The sequence below is a fragment of the Dendropsophus ebraccatus genome, chromosome 2 (assembly GCF_027789765.1).
Source record: "Dendropsophus ebraccatus isolate aDenEbr1 chromosome 2, aDenEbr1.pat, whole genome shotgun sequence".
In the NCBI taxonomy this organism is placed as follows: Eukaryota; Metazoa; Chordata; class Amphibia; order Anura; family Hylidae; genus Dendropsophus; species Dendropsophus ebraccatus.
The window spans coordinates 138,050,436-138,073,796 of NC_091455.1; the positions used below are offsets into that span (position 1 = coordinate 138,050,436).

The 23,361-nt window shown below is 42.6% G+C and overlaps 1 protein-coding gene across 2 annotated transcripts in view; it reads left to right on the top strand.

The window, feature by feature from the left end:
- Positions 1-23,361, top strand: part of TPK1 (thiamin pyrophosphokinase 1) — a 429,239-nt gene that overhangs the window by 186,916 nt on the left and 218,962 nt on the right. Inside the window, exon 7 of one of the 2 annotated variants that reach the window (XM_069958392.1) lies at positions 18,226-18,372. The exons of the other annotated variant lie outside the window; for it this stretch is intronic. Coding sequence (XP_069814493.1) covers positions 18,226-18,372 — 147 coding nt within the window. The remainder of the gene's footprint in view (positions 1-18,225; positions 18,373-23,361) is intronic. 2 annotated transcript variants of the gene reach the window in all.

Genomic DNA, 23,361 nt, shown 5'->3' on the forward strand with positions numbered 1-23,361 from the left:
AAAAAAGGTTTGATCAAAATATTTTTTTTATATGCCTGAAAACTGGTGTACAGGACATAATAAATCCCCCCCCCCCAGTTCTTGTTTATTGTTCTCGACTGTTCAGTTTCATTATATGACAGATCTTTGCAACATTTTTGCATCTTTGATCTGAAATGATGAGAGAGAACCACACAACCTTTATGCAGAGCTGCTTTTAATTTAAACATTTACACTTGCCTGACAACCTGCCTTTCCTCTTTGTCCCTTTGAGAAACATGACCATTATACGTTCTGAGGGAATGCAGCCTTTCATTTAGTTATGATTCATTAGTCATGTATTGAAATTTAAAACGACTTGGCACTGGGGATCCCAACAGGATATTTTACACTGGCTGTCAGGTAGCAGGCATATTCTTTGTTTTCTCTCCGCACTGTTATTGCAAGAAAAGGATATAAAACTTCACAGTCCTATTCTCCGGCCGCTCGTTGTACTTTTCTACATTCACTGGGGTTGTATTTTACTGGCTTATTAAAATGTACTTTACTATTATTGCTTTTGTCAGATCATTTGTTTTAAGTTAGATCTGATTAACTTTCTTTTCTCCTTTTCAGTCCCGGAAACAGCCTCTTTTCTTTGCTTTAAAAGCATCAAACTGGTAGACCACAGAAATCCATTGTTCCACACTGGCCATGAAGTATTTTAATCAGTTTTGAAGCCCTTCTGATTTTTTTTTTCTACTTTGTGTCTGAGCTGTCAGCACGCTCAGCATCATGGCTTTACTGCAACATGGATTTACTAGTCTAACAAAAGACCACATTTACTGTCTTTTCATTTAATATCTAGCTACGTGGCTAAAATAATCACATGGAGCATTTTAGTTAGATTTAGGAGTGTGAGGCTTTGTTCCTTATGCAGTGACATTCATGTGCTGCAGGCTTTGGATTATTGGGTATTATTGAAACAGATTTTTAAAAATGTGTTAATGCACTTGGTTTGGAGAAACATGTGCTTTGAGTTTTGAAGAGTCAAGAGTCTAGGAAAAGGGCTTAGTTTATCTATATAAATATCAATAAGCCTAAATTTGAGTCTTTTTTTTTTTTTAATCTACAGTAGGTAGAGACAGCGGCTTTTGTGATTTGCTGCCTACCTTATTAACATTTATAAGAAAAATTTAAAGTGTATCTGTCATGATTTAAAAAAAAAAAAAATACATATTCAATGCTTGTCTTATATTTTGCAGCTTCAGTGCTCTATTTAGTGCCCTATTGTGCATCTCTTGCTTCTGCATTTGACTCTGAGCAGATGGGGTGGCCTTATTTATCGACTACATTTGCCTTAGGCCATGGAACAGATGCATGTATGGCTGTTGGTCAATCAGCTTTCATGTTCAATAGGCCAGTCTATGCAAAGGGACATCTCTTCCTGCATTTGGTCTTTTTTTTGCCATTATGGAAGACCAAATTGCCTTAGTGATTGAGCTAGTAAAAGGGTAGTCACTTCGACAACAATTGACATGGTGAAGCTCTGAAATCAACAATGAAATTTTTTTTTTTTGAAAGTTTTCTTTATATTGTTGGTGTTCGTAAAGTGTTACATTTTTGTCTTGAGCTTGTGTGTGGTACTGCAGCTCAGTTCCATTGATATAAATAGAAACAAAGTGCGATACTATGCACAACCTGAGGACAGGTATTTTCAGTCCTGGGTCACCTCTTTCCAAGGAACACACTGATGAAATCACCCAGGTTTGTAGATTAAGAATAAGGTCAAAAATATGTAGTGTTTCCCAAAACTATATTTAAGTGGGTCTTAACCTCTTAAGGACCCATGACGTACCGGTACGTCATGGATCACTGTCACTTAAGGACCCATGACGTACCGGTACACGGGTCCTTTAAGAGGGCGCTGCGGACAGGCCGCATGCGATTGGGAGAGATGGCCTGCAGAAATACACTGCAGGCCATCTCTCCCTGTCGGCATGGGGGGTTGTTAACCCCCCCCATTCCATCGTCCGTCCAAAGAATGAATACATTGGACGGAGAGCGGAATCCGCCCATGCATAGAATGGTGTCTATGACACGGACGGAGACGCGCGCCCGCATCAGTCCACCGGTGGGTGCCAGCTGCGGAATGCACAAAGGGTTATCCTTCGCCATTCCGCAGTGTGCACGTACCCTTAGAGTGTATGAAGGAAGGAACACCCAAATCCAGCCCCCACAATGCCCCCCACCATCCTCAGAGTTAGTGGGGAGATCATTCGGGAACTGATCATCCCACTGCTGGATAAAGGTTACCACCCGTACGGGGATAACTTTTATACTAGCACCCCCTCTTCCGGTCCCTCGCTGCCCGAGCTACTGTAGCACGATCCGAAAATATCAGAAGTAGTAATAGAGCCCTAATATTTAGCAGCCATTGAGCGGACCCAGCACTTCTGGATATGAGGGACCCCGTATCGCACCAGGGAAACATTTTCCAGGTGACGTCTCACACACAGGAGAACGGGAGACCCCAGAAGAAGTGCAGAGTGTGGCGTAACAGGGGGATCAGGAAGGACGCCATTTTCCAGTGTGACGTCTGTCGTGAACACCTCTGCATACTGGATCGCTTCAAGGCGTACCACACGTCATTGGAGTTCCACATTATCTAAATTCTGTCCCTTATTCCTATTTCAGGGGTCACGTTGATCCGGGGATTATTCTGATTGCCATTATGGAGTCGGGAAGGAATTTTTTCCCAGTGATGAGGCTACTGTCGTCTGCCTTACAAGGTTTTTTTTTGCCTTCCTCTGGATCAACACAGGTTGAATTTGATGGACACCTGTCATTTTCAACTTTATAAACTAATAATTGGCCTAATACCCCCAAATAAATTAGAATTGTCCCTTTTCCCCAGCTAAATAGGTATGGCCGCCATTCCCATTAGAGGATGCCATGATGCAATTATAAACCCTTTGTCCTGCCAGGGCAGTAGAAACCCCCCACAAATGTCCCCATTCTGGAAACTACACCCCATAAGGAATCTAACAAGGGCGGCAGCGGGGATATGGCCCCCTGGTGACGGCCACATTTGGGACGTGAAAATGAAAAAAATTTTATTTTTTATTTTCATGGCACATGTTCTACATATGTGCCTGTTACCAGTGGGGTCCATATGCTCACTGCACCCCTCGTTAGATTCCTTATGGGGTGTAATTTGCAGAATGAGGTCACTTGTGGGGGGTTTCTACTGTCCTTGCAGCACAGGAGCTTTGTAATTGCGACATGGCCTCCATCCTCCATTCCAGCCTCTAAATGGCTCTCTGTCCCATTGGTGGCTTGCCCTGTGCCCATATGGCACATTATGTCCACATGTGGGGTATGTTCGTACTCAGGGGAAATTATCCTACACGTTTTGCGTTTATTTTCTTTTTAACCCCTTGTGGAAATGGAAAAAAAAAATCAAGGCTAGACCAACATTTAGTGTAATTTTTTTAAAATTTTTACTCTAAATCATTGATCTTGTCATGATTTTTTCATTTTCACAAGGGACTAAAAGATAAAAAAAAAACACAAAATGTGTAGAGCAATTTCCCCTGAGTATGGAAATACCCCACATGTGGACATAAAGCGCCATGCGGGTGCAAGGTAAGCCTCCAAAGGGAAGGAGCAGTATTTGGTTTTTTGAGACTGATTTTGGCTGAAATGGATTTCGAGGGGCCATGTTGCATTTAAAAGGCCCCTGTGTTGCCAAGACAGTTGAAACCCCCCACAAGTGACCCCATTATGGAAATTACACCCCTCAAGGGGTGGAGTGAGCATATGGACCCCACTAATGACGGGCACAAATGTGGAACAATGTGGCGTGAAAATGAAATATTACATTTTTTACACTGTAATGTTGGTCTAGCCTTGAATTTATCATTTTCACAAGGGGTTAAAAGAGAAAAAAAAACACAAAATGTGTAGAGCAATTTCCGTAAATACCCATAAAGCGCCATGTGGGCAAGGGGAAGCCTCCAAAGGGAAGGAGCGCCATTTGGATTTTGGAGGTTGGATTTGGCTAGAATGAATGATGAACGCCATGTTGCATTTACAGAGCACTTGTGCTGCCAAGACAGTGGAAACCCCCCACAAGTGACCCCATTCTGGAAACTACACCCCTCAAGGAATCTAACAAGGGGTGCAATGAGGATATGGACCCCTTGATGACGGGCACATTTGTGCCGTGAAAGTGAAAAAATTTAATTTTTCACTTTCACGTCACATTGTTCCACATTTGTGCCCGTCACCAGTAGGGTCCATATGCTCACTGCACCCCTTTTTAGATTTCTTGAGGGGTGTAGTTTCCAGAATGGGGTCACTTGTGGGGGGTTTCCAGTGTTTTGGCAGCACGAGGGCTCTGTAAATGCGACGTGGCCCTTGAAATCCATTCCAGTGAAATCCAGCTTCCAAAAGCCAATTGGCGCTCCTTCCCTTTGGAGGCTCGTCCTGCGCCCGCTTGGCACTTTATGTCCACATGTGGGGTATTTCCGTACTAGGGAGAAACTGCGCTACATGTTTTGTGTTTTTTTTTTTCCCCTTTTATCCCTTTAAGAAAATGAAAAATTGAAGGCTAGAACAACATTTTAGTGTAAAAAATACTTTTGTCTTTTTTCACGCCACATTGTTCGGAAAATCTGTGAAGCACCTGTGGGGTCCAAATGCTCACTGCACCCCTTGTTACATTCCTTGAGGGGTGTAGTTTTCTAAATGGTGTCCCTTTAGGGGTGTTTTTTAGGTTTTGGCACCCCAGAGCCTCTGCCAACCTGAAGTGGTACAGTCAGAAATGACCAAATATAACGGAGCAATTGAAATTCACTAGGCACTCCTTTATATCTGAGGCTTGTTGTTGCGTCAAATAGCGCAATAGGGCCACATATGGGGTATTTCTATAAACTGCAGAAATGGGGCAATAAATATTAGGGTGCATTTCTCTGGTAATAGGTTCATAATTATGAAAAATATTACAATAAAACCTCTGCACAGAAAATTAAAATTTTCAAATTTCTTACACACTTAGCTTTTATTTCTGTGACTCCCCTAAAGGGTTAAAAAACTTTCTGGATGCGCTTTTGCAGAGTTTGGGGGTGCAGTTTTTGAAATAGGGTGCTTTGCGGGGCTTTCTAACACACAGTCCCCTCAAATACACTTTAAACCTGAACAGGTCCCTAAAAATATCTGATTTTGAAATTTTACTGAAAATTTGGAAATTTGCTGCTAATGTTTTACGCTTTCTATTGTCTAAAAAAAATGAAAGATAGTTTAATAAATGCTGCCAACATAAAGTAGACATGTTGGTAATGCTATTTAATATATAATTTATGTGGTATAACCATTTTCTGTATAAGCAGAAAAGTTTTAAAGTTGGAAAAATGCATTTTTTCACAATTTTTATGCTATTTTGGGTTTTTTCATAAAGATTCGTTATAAGTATCGACTCCATTTTACCAGAAATGTAAAGTACAATATGTCACGAGAAAACTCAGAATCAGCCGGATAGGTAAAAGCATCTCGAAGTTATTAATGAATAAAGTGACACAGGTCATATTCATAAAATTTGCTCCGGTCCTTAAGGCCATTTCAGGCCCGGTCCTTAAAGTGACACTGTCACCCCCAATAATCATTTTTCAATCTTTACAGGTGTGTGTAACCCGCCTATATCTCTCTGCATACCTGTAATTATTTTTCTGTTTCATGAGGTGGCTTTGCCTGAAATTGTAATTTGGCCGAGTATCTTCTAGCGCCACTGGGCGGGGCTTGGTCCCTGAAGCGCCACATAGCCCCGCCCCCTTGGGCACGTCATATGTCCCGGCCGCCGCTTTATTTTGAGGCCTCCTTGACGTGCGCGTCCACATTTCCCGCCGTCTTCCGCGTGCGGGAGCGTCATGCGCAGGCGCAGAAGGTGACCGCCGGGTCACCCACAGCTGGGCTGTGCGTGCGGTCGCACAGCCTGCCGATTACACCGGCCGCACCGCCCCTTGTTGTTTGGGACTCTCCGGAGGCCTCGCTGCGGCTGTGAAACCCTCCTCACAGCCAGCAGCGAGGCGCAGACATAGTGCGCATGTGCTGAAAAGGACCGCCGCAGTGCACCTGCGCACTATGTCTGCGCCTGCTGCGCCTGCTGGCTGTGAGGAGGGTTTCACAGCCGCAGCGAGGCCTCCGGAGAGTCCCAAACAACAAGGGACGGTGCTGCCGGTGTAATCGGCGGGCTGTGCGACCGCACGCACAGCCCGGCTGTGGGTGACCCGGCGGTCACCTTCTGCGCCTGCGCGCCACATGACGCTCCCGCACGCGGAAGACGGCGGGAGATGTGGACGCGCACGTCAAGGAGGCTCAAAACGGAGCGGCGGCCAGGACATATGACGTGCCCAAGGGGGCTTGGTCAACGGTGCTGTAATGGGCCGGGCTATGTGGCGCTTCAGGGACCAAGCCCCGCCCAGTGGCACTAGAAGATACTCGGCCAAATTACAATTTCAGGCAAAGCCACCTCATGACACAGAAAAATAATTACAGGTATGCAGAGAGATATAGGCGGGTTACACACACCTGTAAAGATTGAAAAATGATTATTGGGGGTGACAGTGTCACTTTAAGGGCTTAATGGGTTCTCTTCTTGGGTTATTTGATTTTTTTTTTTTGCCATGTACAGAAAATCAGGGAGAGTTATGAAGTCTTAACATTCTCGCATGCTTCTTAGTAAATCCGGCAGATCTGCGCCTGTTGCATGACAGGCTCAACAATCTTCACCTGCTTCAGAGCAGCTGTAGATTTCTGCTATGACACACCTCCTCCACACCTTGCCGCACCCTCCTTGTGCACCAATCAGGCAAGTGGGGCAAGCACCACAAAAAAAGGCAGATGTTTGTGCAAAAATCTGCACCTTTTCCCTTGCGTACTCCTTAGGCACAATTGATTAGTCTCCCTCTGAGGCTGCAGGCATCGTCTAAGGCCAGACAGTTTTTGTTCTCAGAGAGATTGGTCTGGGCCCATTTCTGGAAGTTTTTATGATACTTAAATGTTATTACCTTTGCTATAAACTACTGTTGCAATTCACCTTTTCAGAACAGATATGCAGGAATTTAAAATGGTTACCTTAAAACCCTACATGGATGGCCATCGGGGTTGAAAAACTGGTGTGTTTAGTTTTATAACATCCTGGCTTTCATCGGTTATTGCTGGCAGAAGTACCACTAAGGCAGACATCTATGTGTTCTATGGATAGGCCAAATCCTCCATTGGGAAAGCTATTGCTTTGGGCTCACTCTGGCTCTTAGTGGTCCCTTTTAAATAGTAAAACCATTCATAAAGTATTACCAGGAGAAAAATGATCAATGCAATCTTATGTTGTAGAATACAGTGAACTTTATGTTTTCTTTATAGTTTAGTTATATGTTAATTACAAAATTCCCAAAAGACCTAAGAGCCTGTTAAGGAAGGATAAAATGAATAATTTAATCCCCAATACATATTCACTTTAAAGTCTTTTATAGATGTGATCATATTGAGCAAAATGGCTCTTTTGCTGTGAAATATGTTCAACCAAAAATACCTCTTTGTACTAAACATTAGGGATGGTCTGAACCGAGTTCGTTTCGGGTTCGTACGAACCCGAACCCTTGGTAATGATTCCCGCTGTCTGCCCGCTCCATGGAGCTGGCGAATCCAGCGAAAGGACCGCCTGAAAAACTGGGATACAGCCATAGCCATAGGCTGTATTCCAGTTTTCCAGGCGTTCCTCCCGCTGTATCCGCCCGCTCCACGGAGCGGGCAGACAGCGGGAATCTGCTGCCGAGCGTTCGGGTTCATACGAACCCGAACCTCGGCAGGTTCGGACCATCCCTACTAAACATTTATCCCCAGAGGAGATCTATTTTAAGGGAACCAATCAGCATGATCAGTGCTGATATGGTTCCCTCAAGCACTGTTTAGAGCTACTGTGCTGCTCGCGGCACATAGCAGCCTTGGCTGCAGCAGTAGCTTTAGTAGGCAGAAAAACACGTTTTATTCTGTCGTATGAGACAGGGAGAGGGGTGTAAACTACTCATCTGAGTGGGGAGCCGCTAGGGGCTAGTCACCGCCCTTTGCCTGTAAGCGCACAGCGTGGAGATGATTGACAGGCAGAGAGGCCACTAATGGACCTCTCTGCCTGTCAATCATACCTGCACTGTATGCTGATTGGTTTCCTTTGAGTCTAATGCAGAGGAACACTGGTCAAAAAGAAATATGAAAAATTGCCATCTTTGAGTGAAAGTAGGACATTTTTTGTGAATAAACCTCCCATTAACCTCATAATGGCCAGTCTTGTTTGGACTTTGAGTTATGTTCACACTATGGGATAGGATGCATAGGATCCTCCCCCTTTCCATAACCAGCCAGGTTAAAAACCAAGCAACAGCAGCCTAGTAGTACCAGGGTAGGAAGGGCCATTTATTTTGGCCCTCCCCAGCCTAATATTACCAGCCTGCTGCCCCCCAGTCCAGGAGCGCCAATTTTGGCGCTCCGGGACTACGGGCACCCAGATCTTCCCAGTATCCCTGTTGGCATTGGGTATTGTGGTAATAAAGGGGGGGTTAGTGTTAGCCATTTTATACCGGCTAACACTAAGTCCCGACTTTGTAATGGATTCTGTCTATCAAGCTGCTCTTACTTCTAAGATCACTACTTAGCCTGTAAATTAATGAAAGAAAACACAACATACCTAAAAAAAAAAATGTATTAGACTAAAAACACCCCCCCACTTCTCGTTGACCATTTGATTGAACATCAAAGTCCGCTGGTCATCGGCGTAGTCCAAATAAATCCGGTATAATCCTCTGCATGACTGAATCTAAAAAAAAGAATCGAGAAGAAAATGATCATTACCTAGGAGGCAAACCAGGGCTAATGAGACTATTTAGAGACCATTTAGAGACAATTCTGAGACAAACAAATCAGCACCACAGAAAATAGACCAGGCTTATCCCTGATAGTAAATTGCACTTTAAATAGACCAGTCTAATCTTGCTAAAGCAGAAATAGACCACACATGATCTGTCTGATTAGAACTGGCATTTCATTTTCACTTCATGTGCAGCAAGGGGGATTGTGGGAAAGAGTCTGCACTGTTGTATGGCAACAGCAGGAGCACAGTTCAGTAATGTAAGCTACTTTACTTAAAACAGTTTAAATTTACGCACTACTGTTCTGACACAGATCTGTCAGTATAATAGCATGAAGATGCTAAATGATATTGAATAATGATGCCAGGAGTTCTGAAATCTGGTCCATGGCACATTCCTTGTAAATATGGTCCGTTTATGAAATGTGTGAATGTAGCCTAAATATCAGGATTTTCCCGAGATTGTCTAGCTTGCACCATATTTAGTTCACAGACTTTATCCAAAAATATGTGCTAAATGTTTTTTTGTTTTTGTTTTTTTACATACTAAGGCCCCATGCCTATTACTAAAAACTTTTAAATAAGCTAACCCCCTTCTATCAAATGAGCTGGAAAAGTTCCTAAAAAAGGAAACATATATAAAGCATAAGATACCTAGGTGTGAGTTTTTCTATACAAAATATTGTTACATGGTAAATTGTAAATACATAAAATATGTTTCCGCGTATTTTCTTACACAGTCATGATGGTAAGTGTTACCTGAAAACACAGAAAACTCATCTATTAATTATTGTTTTTTTGCCAGATATTGTTGCAATGAGACTACCTACTAATTCTCTAAAGACCTAGAACACAAGGAGATACAAATCTAACTTAATGTACTGTATAAATAAAAATAAATCCTTACATGGAGCTATCACTACATAAAAGTCTTTATTTTTTACTCAATCCTTTGGCGATATGTGACATATTTTTAGGTTGTGGTAAAACAGTAAGGGCCCTATTCAACCGGACGATCTTAAACGACCACTATTGCGAAAGACCTGAAAATGTTCACTCATTTCCATGGAACGATAATCGTTACTTATGATCGTATTTGCGATAGTTTTTTCTTCGCTATTTGTTCGCTATTGCATTCGTATCTACTGCAAACGACCGAACGATGTCTTATTCAATGCGAACGATTTGCGAACGAGCAACGATAAAAATAGGTCCAGGTCTTATAAAGCGATCAACGATTTCTTGTTCATTTGTTAATCGTTAACTGCTATTCAAACGAACGATTATCGTTTAGATTCAAACGATTAACCGATAATCTGAACGATAATCGTCCGGTGGAATAGGGCCCTAAGTCTAGGAAGCAAGCCCATGAGCTAAACTCACTGTATAGATAGAGAGCAATGGCTGCAATTAGCAGCTGATACTTACAGTCAATGACAGACATCAATCACACTGATTTTGGTAATTTTACCCCTTAAAAGGAATCTATCAGCAACAGGGCTCTACCTGGTGTGCTGACAGTGTGCTGTAGTTGACAGTCCCTTTGTGAGCATGGTACCTTTTGGTAATTTGTCCGTGGAAGGGATTTTTCACAATCTCAGGTCTTCTACTGTAATAAAGAGCCAAAGAGGTGTTGTGGCTCAGTGTTTGTGCCTCTCTCTGGCATGCCTCTTTCTTCCTCTCTTCTCCTTTTTCTTTGTAAATAATCTCTGCGGCCCAGCCTCCTGCTCGCTCACCTGTCAGCTTGTGTCTCTGATTGCAGATCAGCCCTCTGTAGCCATTTTTGTCTGAAAAGAAAAAAAAACACTCCAATGTAGTTTAATCTCCCAGGCCAAATTTGTTGGAGCTGGGATGTAGGCGTAAATAGCCTGTGCTTTTCCCAAGTTCGATTCCTCTTGTGGAAATTAAATCTAGATATACATTTTTTTTCTCATTATTGTATCATTTTTTTAAAGTGCAAAGAATTTCCACTCACATCCAATTTATATTTAAAATTATTATTTTTTCCATACAATGAGAAAAAAAGTAAAACAAAAAACCCCTCCATTAGGTTAATCTAACCAAGAAAAAAAAAACACAAAAAAACCTCTTGTTGGTTTATACACAGGTGAGTTACCCCCAGACCACGGCTCCAGTACATTTGGGCTAGAAGATTCAACTACAGCTGAGTGTTTTTTTTTTTAGACATACAGAGGACTGATCCGCAATCTAAGACACAAGCTGACAGTTTCAGAAAACAGGAGGGAGGGCAGAAGAGATTATTCATGAAGAGGGAGAAGGAAGAAGGAAGGAGCTGTGCCAGAGTACGACACAAGTGCTGAACCAAAACTCCTCTGACTCTTTATTACAGTAGCAGACCTGGGATTGTGCATAATTAACTCCACAGACAAAAGGTAACCTGCTCACTAGGGGACTGCCAACGACCGCAAACTGTCAGCACCTCTGGTAGAGAGCAGGTTTGGACAGATACCTTTTAAATGCCATGAACAATAGCGATTGCAGCATTTTCAGCATTTAAAATGTTTTTATGGCAGCCGTTGGCCTCTACTAAACCTCCATGCCTGCCATGTCATGTTAAAAAGTGTGTGATACCTCATACAGCTTAGGAGAAACAGACTTGACAAGTCTTCTGACAAGATGGCATCCACTGGGGCATATAGTAAAATAATACTTGTCTCCACATCGTGTAAAATTGTGTTTGGTTTCACTTTAGACTCATAAATGCCATGGAATACAACGAGCAGCTGGAAATGAAAAGTGGTGCATAGCACATACATTTTGGCTCAGATGCGCCAAAAGTTATATAGATATATGTGTGTGTTCTAAAATTTATTTATTTCAAGTGCAATGTGTGCCAAAGGCCCAGTTCAAACTGAGCAAAAATGAATTGGTGACATTTCTGGACACAGAGAAATTTTAGTGCATATGTGCTAAAATGTATGTGTTGTGCGCCATTATTCTATTTCCACCTGCCTTGCAGTTTCCACAACTACACAGTAAGAGTGCCTTTACACAGAGAAATGTATCTGATCTGAGGTAAACAGAGAGGTTTATCTGACAGATTTTTTTAAGCTAAAGCCAGGAACAGAATATGAGCAGGGAACAGGTCATAAAGAAAAGACTAAGATTTGTCCTCTTTTCAAATCCATCTGTGGCTTTGGCTTTAAAAATCTGTCGGATAAATCTCTCTGTATAAAGACACCCTAAGGCATGTATGTATTTAAAGTGAATCCAGATCTAATTTTACTACTTTTATTTTGTATGCCATCTTGTCAGAAGACTTGTAAGAATCAGTCAGAAGTTGATAACACTTAGGGTCCTTTTACACGGAAAGATTATCTGACAGATTATCTGCCAAAGATTTGAAGCCAAAACCAGAAATGGATTTGAAAAGAGGAGAAATCTCAGGCTTTCCTTTATTACCTGATCTCTGTTTATAGTCCATTCCTGGCTTTAGCTTCAAATCTTTGGCAGATAATCTGTCAGATAATCTTTCCGTGTAAAAGGGCCCTTACATACAAATAATTCATTTATTTTATAGTGCACACATGAGCTGGGTCGTGCAGATATGCAACTTTTAACATGGCATACACCAAAATTTCATGAAACATAACCTGTTTCCCATTTCATCACAGTGGGTTAATCATTGTTTTCATTTAAAAAAAGATTCCTGTTTTTTCCCTGTGTTATAGACTTTATATTTATAAGTGAAAAGGAATACTTATTATCCTTAACCCCTTAAGGACAGAGCCTGAAATGGCCTTAAGGACAGAGACAAATTTTATGAATATGACCAGTGTCACTTTATTCATTAATAACTTTGGGATGCTTTTACCTATCCAGCCGATACTGAGATTGTTTTCTCGTGACATATTGTACTTTACATTTCTGGTAAATTGGAGTCGATACTTATAACAAATCTTTATGAAAAACACCAAAATAACGTGAAAAATTGTGAAAAAATGCATTTTTCCAACTTTAAAACCTTTCTGCTTATACAGAAAATGGTTATGCCACATAAATTATATATTAAATAGCATTAGCAACATGTCTACTTTATGTTGGTAGCTTTTTATTAAACTATATTTCATTTTTTTAGACAATAGAAAGCTTAAAACATTAGCAGCAATTTTCCAAATTTTCAGTAAAATTTCAAAATCAGATATTTTTAGGGACCTGTTCAGGTTTAAAGTGTATTTGAGGGGACTGTATGTTAGAAAGCCCCACAAAGCACCCCATTTCAGAAACTGCACCCCCCAAACTCTGCAAAAGCACATCCAAAAAGTTTTTAACCCTTTAGGGGAGTCACAGAAATAAAAGCTAAGTGTGTAAGAAATTAGAAAATTTTTATTTTCTGTGCAGAGATTTTATTGTAATCCAATATCTTTCATAATTATGAACCTACTACCAGAGAAATGCACCCCAATATTGATTGCCCCGTTTATGCAGTTTATATAAATACCCCATATGTGGCCCTATTGCGCTATTTGACGCAACCACAAGCCTCAGATATAAGGGAGCGCCTAGTGAATTTCAAGGCCTCCGTTATATTTGGTCATTTTTGACTGTACCACTTCAGGTTGGCAGAGGCTCTGGGGTGCCAAAACCTAAAAAACACCCCTAAAGGGACACCATTTAGAAAACTACACCCCTCAAGGAATGTAACAAGGGGTGCGGTGAGCATCTGGACCCCACAGGTGCTTCACAGATTTTCAGAACAATGTGGTGTAAAAAAGGAAAAATTCTATTTTTTACACTAAAATGTTGTTCTAGCCTTCATTTTTCATTTTTACAAGGGGATAAAAGAAAAAAAAAACAAAAAAACGTGTAGCGCAGTTTCTCCCGAGTACAGAAATACCCCACATGTGGACATAAAGTGCCAAGCGGGCGCAGGACGAGCCTCCGAAGGAAAGGAGCGCCAATTGGCTTTTGGAAGCTGTATTTTACTGGAATGGATTTCAAGGGTCATGTCGCATTTACAGAGCCCTCGTGCTGCCAAAACACTGGAAACCCCCCACAAGTGACCCCATTCTGGAAACTACACCCCTCAAGGAATCTAACAAGGGGTGCAATGAGGATATGGACCCCACTGGTGATGGGCACAAATGTGGAACAATGTGACGTGAAAGTGAAAATTTTCATTTTTTCACTTTCACGGCACAAATGTGCCCGTCATCAAGGGGTCCATATCCTCACTGCACCCCTTGTTAGATTCCTTGAGGGGTGTAGTTTCCAGAATGGGGTCACTTGTTCCCAGTGTTTTGGCAGCACGAGGGCTCTGTAAATGCGACATGGCGTTCATCATCCATTCTGGCCAAATCCAACCACCAAAATCCAAATGGCGCTCCTTACCTTCGGAGGCTTGCCCTGCACCCACATGGCGCTTTATGTCCACATGTGGGGAATTTACGGACTCGGGGAAAATTCCTCTACACATTATGTGTGTTTTTTTCTCTTTTAACCTCTTGTGAAAATGAAAAATTTAAGGCTAAACCAACATTAGGCTACGTTCACACTACGTAAGTTTCCGGCCGTAGCGCGTTCCGTGAATAAGCGGCCGGAAACTTACGTAGTTTGCGTACAATGGAAAGTATACGATCTACGGGCGCACAGTTCACACTACGTACGAACTTACGCCCGGATCGTATGCGGCGCCGTAAAAAATGAACCAGACCATTGTTTCCGGACGGAAATGCCGTAACTTACGCCCGTAGCAGAACATGCGGTCCCGTACGTAGTGGTGATTTCTTCATTTTGCCAGCTTTTTGTTCCGATCCAAAAGGTTCTGTGGGGTGTCCGGGGCTAGGCGAAGATTTCCAAGTAAAAGACCGCTGTTAGATCTCTACGAAGAGCGCTCGGGAAGCGTAAGTACGCTACGGGCGTAAGTTTGCGGTCTGTACGTATCCGGCCGCAACTTGCGTAAAGTCCCGGCCGGAGTTTCATACGTATATGTCCGGCCGCAAAAAATATGCGGCCGGACATATACATAGTGTGAACCTAGCCTCATAGTGTAAAAAATTTAATATTTTATTTTCACGCCATATTGTTCCACATTTGTGAAAATGAAAAAATCAAATTTAGTGTAAAAAGTAAACATTTTTTACACTATATGTTAGTCTAGCCTTGATTTTTTCCTTTTCCACAAGGGGTTAAAAAAGAAAGTGAACACAAAACGTGTAGGGTAGTTTCCCCTGAGTACGAAAATACCCCACATGTGGACATAATGTGCCATATGGGCACAGGGCAAGCCACCAAAGGGACAGAGCGCCATTTAGAGGCTGGAATGGAGGATGGAGGCCATGTCGCAATTAAAAAGCTCCTGTGCTGCCAGGACAGTAGAAACCCCCAACAAGTGACCCCATTATGGAAACTACACCCCATAAGGAATCCAACAAGGGGGTACAGTGAACATATGGACCCCACTGGTGACGGGCACATATGTGGAACATGTACCGTGAAAATAAAAAATACAATTTTTTCATTTTCACGCCACAAATGTGCCCTTCACCAGGGGGCCATATCCCCCCTGCCCCCCTCGTTAGATTCCTTATGGGGTGTAGTTTCCAGAATGGGGTCACTTGTGGGGGGTTTCTACTGTCCTGGCCGCACAGAGGCTTTGTAATTGCATCATGGCATCCTCTAAAGGAAATGGCAGCCATACCTATTTATCTGGGGAAAAGGGACAATTCTAATTTATTTGGGGGTATTAGGCCAATTATTAGTTTATAAGGTTGAAAATGACAGGTGTCCATCAAATTCAACCTGTGTTGATCCAGAGGAAGGCAAAAAAAAACCTCGTAAGGCAGACGACAGAAGCCTCATCATAGGGAAAAAATTCCTTCCCAACTCCATAATGGCAATCAGAATAATCCCTGGATCAACGTGACCCCTGAAATAGGAATAATGGACAGAATTTAGATAATGTAGAACTCCAGTGACGTGTGGTGCGCCTTGGAGCGATCCAGTATGCAGAGGCCGGGGTGATCAGGACAGGTGTCACACTGGAAAATGGTGTCCTTCCTGATCCCCCTGTTACGCCACACTCTGTACTTCTTCTGGGGTCTCCTGTTTTTCAGTGTGGGGGACGTCACCTGGAGAATGTTGTCCTGGTGCGATACGGGGTCCCTCATTTCCAGAAGCGCTGGATCCGCTCCATGGCTGCTAAATATTAGGGCTCTATTACGGCTTCTGATATTTTCGGATCGTGCCGCAAGCTACAGCAGCTCGGGTAGCGAGGGACCAGAAGAGGGGGTGCTGTTATAAAAGTTATCCCCGTACAGGTGGTTACCTTTATCCAGCAGTGGGAAGATCAGTTCCCAAACGATCTCCCCACTAACTCCGAGGATGGGGGGGCATCTGGGGGCAGGATTCGGGTGTCCCTTCCTTCATACACTGTAATGGTACCTGCACACTGCGGAATGTCGAAGGATAACCCTTTGTGCATTCCGCAGCTGGCACCCGCCGGCGGACTGATGGAGGCGCGCATCTCCTCTCGTGTCACACTCCATTCTATGCACGGGCGGATTCCGCCCTCTGTCCAAAGAATGAACGTGTTCATTCTTTGGACGGACAACGGAATCCGCCCGTGCATAGAATGGCATCTATAGTATGACACGGGCGGAGACGCGCGCCTCCATCAGTCCGCCGGCGGGTGCCAGCTGCGGAATGCACAAAGGGTTATCCTTCGCCATTCCGCAGTGTACCCTAAATCTGTAAGTGTACCCTGAGGTACTCTCACAGAGTTTGTAGATTTTCACGCCATACCGTGATCTCTTATTGGGATGGTTCTGGCGTAAAAGACGTGTCTGGGGGGCAGCGTACGCTACGCTACCCCCAGACACGTCACAGGATGAGAAGGACGATGAGGATGTTTTGAGGAACGAAGGATCCCCCCATTCATCCTCACTGGCTTTTTCGGTGTTGGAGGCAATAATAGCGTATGCCTCTGACGCCGAAAACACCCTGGGGGCCATCTTTATACGGGGATTGATATATGGGGTATGTAAATGTGTTCTGGTGTAGTGTAAAACTTTATTCCATGTAGTGTGGTGTAGTGTAGTGTTTTTTACGTGTTTTGACAAGAAGAAAAAATATCCCTACGCAAAGAAAGGAGCTGCTGATAAATGCCGCACTTATGTGCGGCACTTATCAGCAGACAGTGGCGGTAGGATATAGGGGGGGGGGGGGGGGAAACGCCTCTACGCCAAAATGGAGGAGTTGCTGATCAGCGGCGCACTTATGTGCGATGCTGATCAGCACTCAGCGGCGTTAGGGCGCAAAAAAATTAAAAACATTTTTTTTTGAAAAATAAAAAAAATCTTTTTAACCCAAAGCAACTGATCAGTGAATGATATTCACTGATTATCCGCTAGGGGGCAGTTGAGCGACGCTGCCGGAGATTGCCGAGACCCGCCGAACCCGAGGACCCGAGCGTTTCCGAAGATTTCCGACGCTGGACGACCGAACCCGGAAGTGAAGCGAGGGCGGCGCGGACCGCAGATCTTCGCTCCGGACGCCCAGATCAGGTGAGTATGGTACACCTGCACCGCTACCTAGCTGAAAGGTTCAGAACCCGGCAAAACTGTGTTTTTACAGTATGATTGCCGTGATGGGCCGGCTGGTACTGGCCGGCCTATCACGGCGATCGTGGGGGTGGCATCGGCGCCATCTTTGGTGGGGACACTTATGGCGATTGGTGCTATCTCGGACCGCACCAATCGCCATTGCTTTCCGGGTCACCGATGACCCGGAAAGCTGAATTTAGCTGCTATATGCTGATCTGTATTGATCAGCATATAGCAGCGCGATCGTCTGCACGGGGGGGGGGGGGGGTTAATCACCCCCCGTGCCGACGAGCAGAGATGGCCTGCTATACATAATATATTATATTATATTATACATTATAGCAGGCCATCTTCCCCGACCGCTGTGTGTGAACACACAGCGATCGGGGAAACATCGGGCGTAAGTATACGCCCGTTTGCGTTAAAGCCCACCCTGCGGGGGCGTATACTTACGCCCGATGTCGTTAAGGGAGAGCATCATAAAGATGTATGGAGATTTTCATTGCAAGCCATTCATTCTCCCCTGGGAATTCTGGGAAAAAGGGAAATGCAAAGTAACAAAAGACGAAATCATTTCATTTCATAAAACATGGTTCAGACTATTCCCCCCACTATATACTGTATATGCACATAGTTCCAATTGTAATCCATTCCTATGACTTTCACTACTTTTTCACTTGCTATAACTGGGATATCCTGTACAATCCCCTTTTGGAATGTATAATGTTTTTTCAGATATAGTATTTTCTATTGATCCTAAATGATTTCTTTCTGCTTTGTAAGGTCGATGTCATTGTGGCTTTGGGTGGACTCGGGGGACGTTTTGACCAGATTATGGCTTCAGTGGAGACACTCTATCATGCTGTCAAAATCTGCTCCATACCAGTAATAGTGATTCAAGAATCATCTCTTATCTATCTTCTGCAGCCTGTAAGTACTAAACTGAAGCTTGCCTGCCAATCATTGTTATAGGCGGTTTTGTCATATTGTACGGTTTTAATGATTTCTATTTGACATTTGTGTCTTCCCCCATCCAAGAAAACTTCATCATGTCCAAAAAGCACACGTCACTTTCAGTGGAGATAAATACAGAAATAAGTTCGGAGCTGGAGATGCTGCGAGTGATTCAGCTTCATGATTAACAAGTTTATAACTTTGCTTTTGCTAAAAGACATATGTGATGTAGTTATTGTCAGGCTTTGATAAGCAATGGATTATGTAGGCCTTATATAATGAGAGGTATATACTTGCCTGGTTACCTCATTTGTGTATATGGTACTATTAGTAAAACCAGATATAATCCTATATTTTAGGACCAGGTTCTCTAGTTTTGTGTAAAGCAAAAAAAAAAAAGGCAACTTATTCATTGCAATTCTCTGATACAGTTGAATGGTAACCTGTTAAAATGTATCAGGTTAGAGACTCCACTTTGAGCAAAACTTCACTTGTCCGATGGATTAATAACTTCTACCCATAGTGTGTGTAAAGAAGACCTATAGCCACTTGTATAGGTATTCTTCACAAAATAATAATTCTGGAGCATCTTTTATTAGAATTGTATATTGTGCTGTTCCCTTGTGGTTCCTCCTGTAAATTTTCTAATGAATTACAGCTGGGTGTTGTCAGTTTTGAGGCATGCCTGTTTCCCTGTTTCTATTGTTATGTATTAAATACATCTTGGATTGTATTTTGGAGCCAAGGTTGGTGCTCAGTTTTCCTTCATGTGTCGTTCATTTGTCAATTTACTAATAAACATTGAGGAGGAACCACTGAGAAACAGCCAGGATACAAGAAATACTCCAGGATTGTTATTTATTGGGAAATACAAGTATTCAAGAAAACAGATATGTCAGGAATGGCAATAAGAGCTTTCTGACTACTTGCACTAAAACGTCAGTCATAGATAAACCTTGTGTGTGACTTGATGTGACTGCTGGCCCTGCCCTGCTTAGGTCATAACTGTATGTTATCTACCTCTTTAGGACTCAATATTATTATCCGTATCAACCCCTATCCTAGCTGTGGGGTTGGGGCTGTCTTTGACGCTGTTGTTTTATGCTAATTTGTAGATAATATAGTATATCTTGTTTCTGACTATGCTTGGAGAATGTTGCTGTATATAATTGTGCAGCTACTGGAAGGGCATCAAACACAGTCAGGCGTCAGATAAAGATGATCTTTCCGAATAAAAAGCAGAGATGGTTTACTATTGTTTCTATTATGTTGTGTTTAAACTTTTTTCTTTCATAAACCTGGATAGTTTTGTAGCTGAGCTGCAAAAACATACCCAAACTGAGGGCAATAGTGCTGTTTCTTCTAGAATAAACCAAGATAATCCCTTTAACCTTTAATTTGATTGCTCTCACTGCTGTTAAAGAGCCATAGAGACTTACTCCATGGAACACAGATATTTCTCATTCACTACATTTCAGGGGGCAGGACTGGGTCTAAGCTGTTTGCCAGATGTACACATATAGATTATTCATCTATCTGACTTTTTAGCCAATTACAGCAAAAAAAGAAAAAACAGCTCATTACATACTCTTCTCTGCTATGCCATGACATAGTGTTGGTGAAAGTGAACTAAATATGCTTGCCCTGGGCAGGGCTGGTGATATTTATACAGTACATTACTATAGATGGTATGTGGAGGGGCTACCAATGCACTGGGTTTGCTATGTAAGCAGAATAAAGAGCGGCATCACTGCAAACTCTGGACTCTAAGTAGTAAACAGACAACTGTGCTAGGCTGATGGTTTACACAGCATATTACTATAAATGGCATAAGGATGACAAGAGAGTACTGATGGTCTGGGTGTGCTAAATGCTATAGAAACAAAAAGGCACATGATGGGCTTCACAACCTCTTCCTGTGTTCCATGTTGCTTTCTTTATTACTAGAGATGGATTTCCTGTAATAGGCAATGGATAGCCAATTGTAGGGAAAGGAGACAAGGCCGGGCTGATATGGATCCCCTAACCACTGTATACAGCTCCTACATCAGCCGCGGCACATACCGGGCGCGGCTACAGCAGGAGCTGTATAACAAAAAAAAAATCACTTTAATCCCCCGAGCACGTGATAGGGAGAGGCGGGGAGGTAGTCATCTGGGCGGCTCCCCGATATGTGCCGCGGCTGCTGCAGAAACTGAATACAGCGGTTTAGGGAACCATATCAGCACCCTATATGTATCCTATATGTAAAAATAATCATAATGGAAATGCAATGGCATACAATTTATCATTTATATTCTATATTTGCTTAAGAACAGGGGAAACTGTCTGTCTTAAATTGGTTAAAGTAGGGCAATTTCTTTAAACTTCTCTATATTCTAGCCAATATTCGCCCCATGGGGGGCTATAATTTAGATAACCTCCTTTGGGGTAAAGAAAGGGATGTTCTACGTTCAAAACATAACATTGTGTTTGTTACTTGCCCCACAGCATCTTTGCTATTTAGACATCATTTTTCAATTTGCTCTTTAAAGTAGAAACAACACATTTGTGTCTGTTTAGATTTTCTTCTATAGTGCTGAATAAGATCCTTTTATTTGTATGTGTTAATTGCAGTAATGCCAAAACATGCGAAGCTTGCATCAAATAGTGTCTGCTGTTACTCATCTCTCATCCGTGAAATATCTCTTGAAATGGAAAGTACCATGCCTAGCTTCACAGTCTCAGACAATAAATAATGCAGAACAGATCCTTTCGAGGTGCTTAATTTATTTCAAGGAAGCTTAGTTTTGTCACTAAACTTTGTGGACATAGTATACATAATGCAAATTTGCTTTATGTGGGCGCTCAACTAAAAGTTTTAGAATAAAGATTAAACCACTGGAGGTACATAGGTAGATGAAACTGTGTGTGTGCATTGATCTGTGATGCTGTTAGAAGGGACTTGTTTTTCCTCCATATATAGAAAGGTATGTTGTACTTAAAGGATTTTTACTCAAAATATAAAAACGCTCATGTTTTAGTAAATGACAAATTTGAGTGTCAAGTCTGGAAGTTTCTTTTACATACAGAAATATGGCCGTATTCTGTTGCCTTGTGGAAGCCATTTTTGCAAATGTGACACAGGAAAAGTACAGTCATATTAGCTGTCATCCTTGAATAGATTTTGAATTTGTTGTCAATTGAACATGCTGACAAAATGATAAAAAGATTACAAGCTGCTGAAATGTGTAATGAAATGTGGAAACCAATATGGGCATCACAAAAGAGACTTCTATTTACTAATATGTTAAATTGATATTTTGTGTGGAAGGTTTTACCTTGTCAAATCCTCAAAACCCAATCCACTCCTACACAAGTCTGAGGTATCTACGGGAAGGTCAAGCTAAAGTAAATAGAAGATTTTGCCTCTTTAGTGCCTATTAACCTGATCCAGTCCCAGCTGCCCTGGTAAAAATTCTGCTGAAGCACCTGCTCCTAATCCAGACTGGAAACTTGTCAGAGTCTCTGGGAGGGGGAAGTTTCAGCACTGACAAACAGAAGGCTTGTTGGACAGCCCCTTTAAAGGGTAACCATCAGCAGGTTAGACAAATCAAACTTGCTTATACTCCCCTACTGCACAGGAGATGCAGAGGATGAAGGTATGTATCTTAACTCCATCCTCAGCCCCTTTCCCGTGCACTCAGTCATTTACTCCTCGGTCTGGTTAGACCTTTAGGAGCACTGCCCCACCCTCATAGTGCCAATCTGGCCCACAGGCTCCATTGATATTCATTAGAAGGGGCAGGCTGGCCGGGTGCAGATGGATGCTATGGGGCTGTGTTCCTAATGGTGCCCCAGTGCTCCTAATGGTCTTATCGGACCATGTAGTAAATGACTAACTGCTTGGGAACCAGAGGATGAAAGTGAGAAACATACCTTCATCCTCAGCACCTTCTACACAGTAGGGAGATTTGTCTAACTTGCTGATAGTTCCCCCTTAACTCTTCCTTGGAGAAAGTCACAACCTCCTTTTCCCTTCATTTGGGTCCGTGCTGCAATGTAACCATATATAAAGTTTTCTTCAGTACTCAGCTGATTCTGAACTAATTGGACTGCAAATGAGCAAATCTTTATTGTCCATTTGAAGCATTGTATTTTACATCCAGTGTTAGTAAAAAGGTAAGGTTGTTTCACAGAATCCTAGTGTTTAGAGATCACTTTCCAGCACTTTCCATCACTGAAACTGCTAGTTTGGATTACATAAGGAACATAGAGTTAGCAACACCACCCTGCTATGTGACATCACAGGGGAACTTCAATACCTAACTAGCATAACTAAACCATCAGTTGGCCCTTTGGTTATTACAGTATGTCTTTTGCAGTGTTATGGCTAGATGGTGGTTACACGTTATGTAAACTTCTAATCTGTTATTCTCATTTCTTAATTCTCTGCCACCGTTGTTCTTGTAAGATTTAAGAGATGTAACTATGCTTAGGCTTGAATCACTGGAACACTGTCACTGCAGTTTTTGTGCCAAAACCAGAAGAAGATCCAACAGAAAAGATGTTTTCTATCCAGTTTGACTCAACTTCTGGTTTTGGCACAAAAACTGCAGTGTTGGTTTAAAAAAAAAACAACAAACTGCTGTGTGTGTTTCCAGCCTTAGGCCCAGTTCACACTGAGCAAAAGCGGGGGAATCCTGCCATGCCTGGTGTCCTGCAGTGTCTCTCCGCTCAAAGGATTGACATGTCAAGTCTTTGAGCGGAGAGTGGGGAGATTGGAGGCGCATGCGCCCTCTCATTCAGGCACTGCACTCTGCCGGGGAATTCCGCTGTTTTTGCTCAGTGTGAACTGGGCCTTATGGTGCCCTCACACACAGTTTTTATTTTTTTGTGGCCTCAGAAAAGATCCAGAAAAAAATGCTAATGCAGCGCATGCCATTTTTTCCCCCATGCATTTGCTTTTTTTCCTGTTTTTTTTCA